Source organism: Cricetulus griseus, chromosome 4 (genome assembly GCF_003668045.3).
Source record: "Cricetulus griseus strain 17A/GY chromosome 4, alternate assembly CriGri-PICRH-1.0, whole genome shotgun sequence".
Taxonomy (NCBI): Eukaryota; Metazoa; Chordata; class Mammalia; order Rodentia; family Cricetidae; genus Cricetulus; species Cricetulus griseus.
The window spans coordinates 53,165,461-53,178,134 of NC_048597.1; the positions used below are offsets into that span (position 1 = coordinate 53,165,461).

The window sequence follows — 12,674 nt, forward strand, 5'->3', positions numbered from 1 at the left end:
AGCATTAAAAAAACTAGCAGAGAATTTAGAACATGGTAAAGAATAAATAATAGTCACTATTAGTTTTATGAGTTATGTTCATAGGTGCATGAGGAGTATTAATGCATGTAACTTATGTAAGTGTAGTAAAGGTAACATTTAGCAACAAAGATACATTACATAGAAGAGTTTGAATAATACATTAGAACTAATTTTGGATTTGGGCTAGCACTAGCTTTATAATTTATATTTATATAAGGGCTAATAATCAGTAAATTTCCTGTTTTCAGTAACGCCATTTATTATTGTCACAAAATAAGCTGATAAGTAGTGACTACAGAAAGGTTGTCCTTTATCCGAGTGGCCCCACCCACCAAAAGTAGTGCAGCTTTAGTGTAAGTAAACATCAGAAATTACACTAATTTAAAATAGGACTTGATAATGTTTATAGTTAAGGTTCTTTGGTCAGCATAGACTGTGACATTCTTTCCCTGCCATGATGGATTGTACTCTCTAAAACAGTGACCCACGGGGCTCAACAGTTAAGAGCACTGGCTGCTCTTCCAGAGGTCCTGGATCTGGTTTCCAACACCCACCTGGTAATTCACAACTGTCTGTAACTCCGGTTCCAGTGGATCCAATGGCAAAACATTCAAACACATAAAATAAAAATGATTAAAACAAACAAAAACACCAGTGAACCAAATAATCCTCTAGTAGTGCTGCCAGTGTCTGTCACAGTAATACATTGTTCTGTCTTACAAAAATTGTTACTTGTATCTATTTTTAGATGACTTCAAACCTGCTTCTATTGATACTTCTTGTGAAGGAAATCTTGAGGTTGGCAAAGGTGAACAGGTGACAATAACTCTACCAAATATAGAAGTAAGTAGTTCTATATATTAAGATGAAAGATCTGTATTACAGGCTCTCCACTAAATTTCAATGAAAATATTTGTACAATTCATAGAGTGATTGTTGGTTAAAGTGATGGATAAAAATAGAGAGCAAAATCAACATATTTCAAACTATTTTGGCTGAAATAATTTTAAAATACTTTAATTCATTTAATATTTTTCAAGGAATATCACAGCAAATGACTTGAAAGTAACTGCAATAAAGCCAGATTTTATACTCTGAACTAGGGATGATAATAATAATGTTTCTTGCCTTCTAATCTAATTTGTCATTTCGGATGGACATGTAAACAAACTGGCTAATGCTATAAGTTAGAACATTTATGAAATTCTGTGTATGCACTAAACAGAACAAAATACTATGCCCAGCGAAATCTTGGGAGGCTTCACAAAACAAGCACTAATTGAGTTGAGTCTTTAAGAGACAAAGTGACAGGTAGACAGGAAGTCAATACTCCAATCAAATGGCATTATATAAAAAGACTAGTGCTGAAAAGAAAAAGTCTATGAAGTAAATTACTTATTGTAGTAACTTAAAATCTAATAAAATAGATTATAAGAAGTAGAAACTGAAATGTAGACTGGGTTCAAAATTGTGAAGTATATTTTATGTTGAAATTTAAAATTGGTGCTTCATCCTATTGACATTAGAGAAGCATTAGGAAACATTTTAAGCAGAGAAGAGGATGGTGAGACTTAAGGTTTGGTGGAGAAGAGATTTAGGAAATACACACATTGAGCATCTTTAATACAAAGCGCTTGAGACAATAAGGGTTTCTGCTTTCTAGTGTTTTGTTTTATTTTGGAATATTTGCAAATATATTATGAGATATATTTGGGATAGGACCTTCATCTAAAATACAAAATTGTTTAACTTTCATATAGACCTTATACACATAGTCTAAAAATAATTGTATGCAATATTTATAATAACTTCATACATGAATCAGTCTGTGATGTAGAATTTTCCACTTGTGGTGTCATGCTTGATCTAAAAAAGATTAGAATTTTAGAGCATTTCAGATTTTAGAATTTTGAATAAGGGAAATTCAAACCTGTGGTTTAAGGATTGCACTGAAGATAGTGGGTTGTGAATCCCTTAGCCAAACATTTTCCCTGTTTGAAAATTTTTCCAAATGCATTCAAGTAACACAACCAATGCTCCTCACATAAAATACAAGCTTTCTCAGTTCAGTCCTTCAGTTAGAAATTTCTTATTATTCAGGATTTTTTCTTTTCTTTAATACCAACTTCATTTGTTATAGAGAAAGTTATAGAGACAACAACTCCATAATTTTGTGTTACCTGAAATTTTTGAGACATTTTGCCTTTAATTTTTATGGTGGGGTTGGCCAATCCACATTGTCTTACATAAATCAGGGAGCTGGTGTGTCATGGTTAGAGGTACAGCAAGTTTTATTTTCTAGTCTGCTGTCTTTTTCTTACTTTTATGACTCCATAACACTTACTCAGACCCCATTACTATGTCAGATGGAATCTGAAGGTTGCTTCTGAAGGTTTTCTTAAGGTGGAGCTTTGTGTTGTATGTGAGTTTTTATTGAATCTTTCTCATTTGTTTCCTTAGGAGCTGAAGAAAATAAAAAAATCAATTCACTATGAGATGTCGTGAATAAGTTAGTTTTTGAAATCCTCTATTATAAAAAATTTCCAGATTCTGGGCTTTTTATACCACTTGGCGCTTTATTCAGCAGTATCAAGCCTTGTTTGCTTTATGGTGTTTATAAGGAACAACCCCAATACGTCATTCAATTTTATTTTCAGTTTTTATACGTTTTAAATAGAAACAGTTAAACTTCCCAACCTCCTTTCCTCCCTCTAGCCCCTCCCAGCTACCTTCCCTCAAACCTCTCTCATGTTCTCCCTATGTCCCAGCCACTCAAAGAAAAACAGTCATTTAATTTTAAAACTGACAGAAAATCTTTAAGTTCACAATGGGAGCTGCTGTCCTGTTGTTTCAGCCTGTGGTGGTATTAATCAGTGACAATTAGTTTGCACTAGAACTCTAATTGGGCTCATCTTTGCCATGTACAATATTTGTTTTTCAAATTACAACCTTCCTGTTTCATCCCTTACCCTATATCACTCTTCTATGGCAATTCCTCTATGTATTGATAAACAGTATTTTGTTCATTTTTACCCTGTTTTGTGAAACAAGAATGATTTCAGGTTCTGATGGTTCTTTTTGGTAAGGTAGATTTTTAATTCCCATTCATTTTTGTTTTTTTATTACCAAACAGAATAAACAAATAAAAAAGGAAGACTATAGACCAGCTAAACACTGTGCTTATAAGTTTTGCAAGCATTTTAAAAATAACAAATAATAACAAATATTTATTGGATAGTCCTACACACTACTTAGTCATTTTCAAATATTACCCATTTAATTTTATTTAATCTCTACAACAAGTACTAGGAGTTTACTCCTATTTTATAGAGAAGGAAACCAAACTTTAAAGAGAGTAAATAATTTGCACAAAAGTATAAAGGTAATAGGTGACAGTCAGGGCTCTACTCCAGTGGTTCACCATATTTTCCAATAATGTACACTTCCACATTGCTCACTCCATACCAGGCAATGTCTCACTTTAATTTTCATAGTCTGGAATAGAAAGGAATCACCATTCCAGTTTTAACTAGGAGGAAGGGGCCCAGAGAGGCACTATCTCTACTAGTAACTGGCAAAACAGGTCCTCTGTCATTACTTTATTCCATCCCAGGGTTCAGATCTGCTCATTCATATTTGAGTTACCTAGCTAGCAGTTGTGATGGGCCTTGCTTTTCCATAAACCGCCTGAAACCTCCTCTACCTGGCCTTGCTTGGGTAGCTCTTCTCATTTTTTTCCTTATGCAGGTGGGGAGCCTTTGATCTGTTGGGGCCTGTTCTCCTCCTGTGGAGTGTGCTTCCCTCTGAATATCTGCAATTTCTGTTCTCAGTGAGTTTCCTTTCAAGTGGAAGGGATGGGCTAGAAGAACACGGAGGAGTCCCAAGTTCTAAGAGGTTCACAGAGCTCTTTCCTGTCCAGCCCATCTCAGACAATTTTTTTTTAATGATAGTGCACTTTGTACCTGTATACTTAAACAAATTAATATAGATACTACTAATGTCAAACATGGAATAACAGACAAAATGTTCCTTCTGTGACTTCTGATATGGTGTAGGAGATGAAGCTAAACTACAAATAAACATTTTTAAATGATTTAATTAAAAATTGTAATTTGTGAATATTAGTGTATAGCTGATGTATATGTGTGTACTTAAATGTAGGTGTTAGTGGAGGCCAAAAGAAGGCATTAGATCACCTGGAGCTGGAATTATAGAAAGTTGTGAGCCACCCAGAAAGGGAGCTAGAAACCATACTCAGGTCTTCTGCAAGAGCAGTATGTGGTATTAACTATGGAGCCATCTTTTCTGCTCCATAAGTAGACAATTTTGAAGGCAGAATTGAGATCCTGTGTAGAGGACATCACAAAGTATTTGTAATATGTGAGAACATACAAAAACAGGAACACCAATTCTCTCTCTAGCTTTGACAAGAAAGGGAAGGTCTGAATTTGCCTCTTTCTGGAAGAAGAAGAAGAAGAAGAAGAAGAAGAAGAAGAAGAAGAAGAAGAAGAAGAAGAAGAAGAAGAAGAAGAAGAAGCTCTTTAAGGTGCCCTGTGGCCCTCTGTACTGTGACAAGCAGGTGTGGGTGAACCATTTCTGAGTCAGGAATGAATTACTTAATCATGGGACGTGACTCAACCTTTGGGAAACTGTGGGGCAGATAACTGCACATGTGAGACTTAGGAGTAATGGCTGTGTGTCTGAAGTGGCCGAGCAGCTGAGGAACCAGACATCAGACAGAATAAAGATGACGACCATAGATTACACAAAAACAGAGTTTTTCTGCTCACTTAACCAAGTAGGTGAAGGAGCATAGATAGAAGAACATAAGTGAGTTTTTTTTGTCCTATAATCTGGATTCCTCTTATTCCAAGAAATATCCCCTCAAATGAGAGATACCAAGTTACTAAGTTTGCTCTTAAGTCTCCTGTTACTTCCCTGCCCCTGCCCCCCTTTTTTGAATCAGAGTTTGTCTGTGTAGACCTAACTGTCCTGGAACTAACTGTAGACCAGACTGGCCTTGAACTCAGAGATCCACCTGCCTCTGACTGCCAAGTGCTAGCATTAAAGGTGTATGCCACCACCGTCTGCTAATAAGTCTCTATTTTGATAAAAAAATAGAAAAAGTGCTCTGGGTCCACTATAGCAGCTAATTCTACCTAGCCCAGCTTTATTGTATGTAATCATGGGTCTATACTTCATATAAATTCAGGTTGTTCAGTTATAAGTAATCTTTGTGCAAAATCACAATATTTTAAAGTTCACACAAAAACATGCAACCTGTGTTCTATTGAAAGAAATTCAGTTTTGCCTCAGATCATTTTAGCATTTTAAAAATGGGCCTTGCTATCCTCTTTCCAAATCACCATTCATGGCTGTGACATATGCCAGTGGAATGAGACATGAGAGTTAGAATCTGGACATCATTGATAAATCCTTGTTCCACTCTGTGACTTTGGGCAGAGATGTCTTCCCTCAAAGTGTAGTGTCATTCCCAATAAACTGAGGATAAGAGTGTCTCAGGGGGTTACGGTAAAGCATGTATGAGTTAACACATACAAAAAATAGCCTTTTGAGAGATGGAATCAGATAATGGAGCTGGAGACTCAGGTCATGTTAGAGCATTGACTGTTTGTCTTCTGTATAAATGAAACCACAACAGTTTCTTTAGAAAGGGAATTCAAATTATTTTCTTGGCTTCTCCCAAGGTTTCCTTTCCCATCTGAATCTACCTCATTTCTAGTACTTTAGTCTCCTGCCTACTGTTCAGCATCCATTAGTTTCTAGAAGTTGAACAAGGAAGTTGTTGACAAGTAGCTACAGGTACCCCAGAGGTGGTAGACCCAAGGAGGCAGTTAGAATGGATTGGGGTGACCAAATGGTTGACTATTGAATCCTTTTTCATAACAAGTTATATATCCATTTCAAAGAAAAGTCATAGATCTGGAATTGGACTTCCTCTATTTAAATTTCCCTCTGCTGCTTACCGACAGCATGAATTTGGGCAAATTATCAAGCCCTTTGTGCCTCATTTTCCACATATAAAGGTAACAATTGTTATAAAGATTAAATGAATTAATATGAGGAAAGTACTTAGAGTAGAATGTAGTCCACAGCTACCTAAGAATGTGATGTTTATTGCCATTTTTAAAAGCTATTTTTGTTGTTTCCATATTGACTTAGAGTGGCTTAGAAGACGTTGCTAGGAGAGATGGCTGTATGGCTCAGAGGATAAAAGGCCCTTGCTATGCAAGCCTGGCAACTGATTCAGTTCTTGGAACCACAGAATGTGAAAGGAGAAAGCCAAAACAATAAAGTGGCATCTGGCCATAGATGTGCCATGCATTCTCTCTTTCCCTCTCTGTTTCTGTCTCTCTGTCTCTGTCTCTCTCTCTGTCTCTCTCTCTCTCTCTCTCTCTGTCTGTCTGTCTCTCTCTCTCTCTCTCTCTCTCTCTCTCTCTCACACACACACACACACACACACACACACACACACACACACACACACTGATAAATAAAATTTTAAAAAGACATTAGGGGAGATTATCAGAGGATGAATTCTTCCCAGGCAACATGCTGGCACCACCACTGAGAATGAAGCTTGTACCAGTATACTCACTCCTTCCTTCTTGTTCTCATCTTCTCTGTAATATTTATGTCTATCTCTGTAGTTTTTAAAGCCTCATGTAGTACCTTCTGAGGTACATCAGCTTCCCCAGTGTAGGTCTCATATTTTAGCTGTAATAAAAAGTGGAGGCTTTGGCTCTTGTCCTCAAATTAGCCTCTGTCTGAGATTGGTGTTCTTTCCATAGTAACACCTGGCCTTGGCCAGTTCCTGTAAGTCTACTTTCTGTTGCTAATAATACAATATCACCATCTAGATAAGCAATGAAGAGAACCTGTTTATTTTGGTTTATCATCAGAAATGGGATTTCTAGATCATTTTTTTTGTGGAACCCCCAAACTATTTTCCACACAGCTACAATAATCACATTTTACAAATATTTCAGATGGTTAGTGATGTTAAACATGTTTTCACGTGCCTATTGGCTATTTGTATTTCTTCTTTTGATAAATGCTTATTTTAATCTATTGCTCATTAGCTTGTCATAAATTACTTGGTTTATTGGAGAATTTTTTTAAACTGTTGAGTTTTTGGAATGTCTTCTGTAATCTATGTCAAGTTCTTATCAGTTGTGAGCATTGCAACAATTTTATCCTATTCCACCGGTTATTTCCACACTCCATTGATCATTTCAGCTGTTATTCAGAACATTTTTTAGCGTAAGCAATCCCACTTTTGTATTTGGTTTTTGTTTTCTGTGCTTTGGACATTTTGTACAAAAGTTCCTCACTGACTACAGTATCAAAAAAGAAAACACTCCCTATGTTATTTTCTAGTCAGTTTATAGTTTCAAGTTTTACACTAAAGTCTTCAATCCATTTTAAGTTGATCTAGTAAAAGGCTAGACTTTAGTTTCACTATTCTGCCTGTGTATATATAATTTTTTAGCAGCATTCCCTTAAGGTTATCTATTTTGCAATGCATATTTTTAGTAACTTTGGTTAAAAAAAATCAATGTGCTCTAACATGTAGCTTATTTCTAGGCTGTCTGTTCTTTTCCATTGGTTTCTGTGTTTGTTTTTATGTCAGCACTATGTTACGAATTGGTACAGGAGACCACTTCCTGAACATAACACCAGTAGCACAGGCACTAAGATTGAAAATTAATAAATGGGACCTCCTGAAAATTTCAGGAAACTATGTATACCTACAGCTCAAAATAAAGTGCTGGAATCTGACTAGGAAGTGGTCAGGACAGGGAATTCTCAGATGGAAAATATCAAACTACTATTTTGAAGAAACCAGCAACCTCTCAATCTCAATGAAACATAAAGAAATGGTTTAACAGTCTAACAGAAAGAAATTAAAGAAAATACCAGAAAATGGAAAGATCTCCCATGCTCTTTAGGGAGGATCAACATAGTAAAAATGGCAATCTTACCAAAAGCAATCTGGTAATTTGGTAATTCAATGCAATCCCAGCACAATTTCTCACAGACCTTGAAAGAATAATACTCAACTGTATATGGAAAAACAAAAAAAAACCTAGGATAGCCAAAACAACCCTGTACAATAAAGGAACTTCTGGAGACATCTCCATCCCTGGCTTTAAGCTCTACTATAGAGCTATAGTAATGAAAACAGCTTGGTATTGGCATAAAAACAGTCAGGTAGGCCAATGGAATCAAATTGAAGACTCTGATATTAATCCACATACCTATCAACACCTGATTTTTGACAAAGAAGCTAAAATTATACAATAGGAAAAAGAAAGCATCTTCAACAAATGGTGCTGGCATAACTGGATGTGGACATGTTGAAGATTGCAGATAGATCCATATCTTGCGCTATGCACAAAACTTAACTCCAAATGGATTAAAGACCTCAACATAAATCCAGCCATACTGAACCTCTTAGAAGAGAAAGTGGGAAGTACCCTTGAAGCTGAGAAACTTCTGTAAGACAAAGGACACAGTCAACCAAACAAAATGGCAGCCAACAGAATGGGAAAAGATATTCACCAACCCCACATCTGACAGAGGGCTGATTTCCAAAATATACAAAGAACTCAAGAAGCTAGTCACCAAAACATCAAATATTCAATTAAAAAGTGGGGTACAGAACTAAATAGAGAATTCTCAGTAGAGGAATCTAAAATGGCTGGAAGGCACTTAAGAAATTGTTCAACTTCCTTAGCCACTAGTCAAATGGCTAAAATAAAAAACACCAATGATAGTTTATGCTGGAGAGGATGTGTAGAACGGGAGACACTCCTTTATTGCTGGTGGGAGTGCAAACTTGTACAGCCACTTTGGAAATCAGTGTTGTGTTTTCTCAGGAAAATGGGAATCAGTCTACCTCAAGATCCAGCAATTCCACTCTTGGGCATATACCCAAAGGATGGATGCACATTTATACCACAAGGACATCTGTTCAGCTATGTTCATAGCAGCATTATTTGTAATAGTCAGAACCCAGAAGCAGCCTAGATACCCCTCAACCAAAGAATGGATGAAGAAAATGTGATGCATTTACACCATGGAGTACTACTCAGAGGTTTCTTTTCTCTTTCAACCTTCAAAATAGTCTCTTTTTCCTGGAGCAGCTTTACTGCCTTTTACCTTGACAATAAGATATCTCATGGTAGACTTGATTGAGTTAAATTTGACTGGTGACTGTTGGCCTTCCTGTACCTGTACCTGTACCTGTACCTGTACCTGTACCTATACCAGGTTTGTTAAGCTTTCTGTTATTAATTTGAATAAGCCTTCTACCATTTGGGCATTCTCAGTTCCTTTTTAGGATGTAATAGCCCAAATGTTTGCTGCTTTCTAGTTTCCTTTGACTGTTTTAGATTTATTCATTTGATTTTGTGTATGTGAATGTTTTTGCCTGTAGATGTGCACACACACACGTGTGTGACTGGGGGTCAGGGGAAGGTGTTAGATCTTCTACAACTAGAGTTACAGATGGTTATGAGCCACCATGTAGATGCTGGGAAGTGAACATAGGTGCTCTGAAAAAGCAACCAGTGCCTCAATCACTGACTAACATAGTGCTGAATTTTATTCTGCAACTTTGGGTAGTGTGGGCATTTTAACAATATTAATTTTTTAAAATCTATGGGTACAGGGTATCTTCACTTTCTCTGTCCTCTTCAATATATTAGTCAATGTTTCATACATTATTATTAGCCAATCAACTGTGTATTTTCAAGTAGATGTTTTCAAGGATACCAACTCTTTCTTCTGTTTGATCTATCCTGTTATTGATACCTCCTGTATTGCATTTTTAAAAATTTTCTGAGTGAATTTTCAGCTCAAGGATTTCTATTTTCAAAAATAGTTACAGTGTTTTTTTTAAATTTCCTGTTGGACTATTAAGCCATTTCTTTGTGTTTCCATTGAGATTGTGAGGTTGTTAGTTTCTTTAAAATAGTAGTTTGATATTTTCCATCCGAGAATCCTCTGTCCTGATCACTTCCTAGTCAGTTTCTGGCACTTTATTTTGAGTTGTAGATATACATGGTTTCCTGAAAGTTGGTAATGCTTGTTAGTGTGTGACATCACCTAGGCATTAAAGAATCAGTTATCTATTTCACTTCCTAATTTAGCACCCCTCATCCACCTCCAGGAATTCTAAGCAAATTTTCCTTTTTCTCTGAGCCTGTGTTCATTCTTGATGTGTTAACACTAGATGGTGCCCAAGTTCAGGTTTTCCCAGAAGTTGGCTGTTCATGTGTTGTCCTATTTCAGTACTAAAGGACAACCTAAGCCCAGATTTATACTAAATATACTGCTGGAGTTCTGTTCAGAAAGAACTAGAAGAATATTAGGAAAGACTTACCTGTTCCTACACATACAGTTTTGGGTCCAAGGTAGGCCTGTTGCCCTATATTCAGTGCTCAGACACAGGTGGATTCTGCCTGGCTCTAGATACTCACTGTGGATAGACTGAACCTAGGTTTCTATGTGATACCTGTGAATACCAGTACCACCAAATCACCTCTGAGCCCATGCTTCACCAGCATAATATTTGGTTAGGACCAAGGCCCAAGCTGCTATGGACTGCTTATTGTAAAATGGACTTGTGATTCAGAACTACTATAATCAATCACAGCTGCTATTAGCTGAAAGTGAAGTCCTATAGAATGGGACGGCATGTTTTCCCTTGGAACTGTAGCTGTTCACAGACAGGCCTGGTGATGGGACCATTAGTATTTGCCCACTGTCAGGTGTCACCACCACTGAGTTTCCAGGCATAAACTTATGCTTGCTATTATGTCCTGCTCCCACTGAGAAAAGTCTTGCAATGTGCTTTGCAGATTGAGGTTGGGGTAGTGTTGGGGAAGGCAGCCCGTGGGCTACCAGGCTGATGTTATTAAGCTAGATCACAGGAGTCACACAGCTATAAGGACCTGTGCACCCTTAAGGTGTGTTGGTGTTCACAGTGGAATTGATTATTATGCATATCACACAAGTCTGTCCCAATAGAGCACAAATCTCAACCACATATGAGGTTCTATAGCCTCTTCTGTAAGCATTGGCCTTCTAACATCAATAATATCTATGCTATCTGAGGATGGAGATAGGTGGCAGAAACAGTCTCTTAGCTTTGAAGGCTATAGTTCATTTGGGTTGCAGCTATAGGATTCTGCACATTAGAAGGAGATTATTGTACCCCAAGTTCATACCCTCCAAAACTGTCCAATCCCTTCAACATGTGGGTCTATACCTGATGCTATGGCCAATCTAGAGTTTCAGGGAGCTCAAGACCCTTAGCTTTTCTGGGTCTCAGTGTGGTGGATCTGACACTGTGCTCCAAGACAAAGCCCTTGTCTACCTTTGTTTCTGCTCCCGGACGGGTAGAGTTCTGCTTTCGGTCAATAGGCAATGCAAGAGATGTAGGTGAAGCAGTCAGCTACCTGACCTAACAGAGTTCCACTGGTTCAGTCCCAGGTAGTAGCCATGTGGGAGGGATTATGGGACTTTGCTCAACTCTGCAACTCATTAGGATGAGCCTGATGCTGTTTTTTAAGTCTGAGGTTTGGGCTGAATTCTCTTTCCTTACCCAAACCTGGAGGTCTGTTTCTCCCTGCAGGGTTGCTTACAGTTGGGGTGATTCTGACAGCTCTTTGCTTCTTGCTTCACTATGTCCTTTTGTTTTGTTAGACTAAAACAGGTAGATTGGTCTCTCACTTTATTTCCTTAGGTCTTTGGAAGATAGTTTGGTATATGAATAGCTCTTGGTGTGTCTACACAGTGAGATTACTTAAAGATCTTATTAGGCATCATCTTGTTCTTCATTAACTTTTATTGTTTGGTCCTGGGTTGAACCCAGGGCCCTGCAAATGGTACAGCAGGTATTCTATCCATGGACTATAACCCCAGCCCACCTTATCTATCCTTTTATATTCTTCATTAGTTTTGCTAAGCATCTGTTCTTTTAAAAATTTATCATTATTTCAAGTTCATTTCCCTTTCCCTTTGATTACAGTCATAATCAAACCTGTAATTATCTGTTATTTATGAAAACTGCACTCCTTCAGTTCTTAGGAAATCACAACAGAGGGTGTTGGGGATATGTTACTGTCCTTAATAAGATCCTCCCCTTCTCCCTCCCATTGCCCTTCCCTTCCACCTTGGCCAAACACTTGTCAATGTAGCATTTCACTGCAAAATATCTTTAAATAAAGAAGTTTTAGCTTTTACAATATGCATTTATATACCCTATTCCTACTGAAAATTAGTTATATAGAAATGAATAAATTCCTTTGCACAATACTGCTATGGCTTCATTCTCTTACAGGGAGGTTTTATTCTAATTCATTTGTCCATGCTTAAGAGTCTTTGTTTGGCTTTTTCTTTCTCAGATAGCTACGCTCCCACTTGCAGTATGTCTTTTGGCTGACCACTTTAAGTCAATTATCTGTATTGTGTCACAAATGCCTGTGATAATCGGTCTGTAAAGAGAAAACATTTCTTTCAATTTATTGTTTCATTTTACTACTTTTACTTACAGCAAAAAAAGAGATTATCTCATAGTTAGAGAAAAGGATCCTCAAATCTTCTAGACTATCCTTCAGTGA

The 12,674-nt window shown here is 37.2% G+C and overlaps 1 protein-coding gene across 2 annotated transcripts in view; it reads left to right on the forward strand.

Moving 5' to 3' along the window:
* Eaf2 (ELL associated factor 2) overlaps window positions 1-12,674 on the forward strand; it is a 38,369-nt gene that overhangs the window by 2,673 nt on the left and 23,022 nt on the right. Inside the window, exon 2 of one of the 2 annotated variants that reach the window (XM_027412744.2) lies at window positions 770-864. The exons of the other annotated variant lie outside the window; for it this stretch is intronic. Within the exon in view, the coding sequence (XP_027268545.1) occupies window positions 770-864 (95 nt within the window). The remainder of the gene's footprint in view (window positions 1-769; window positions 865-12,674) is intronic. 2 annotated transcript variants of the gene reach the window in all.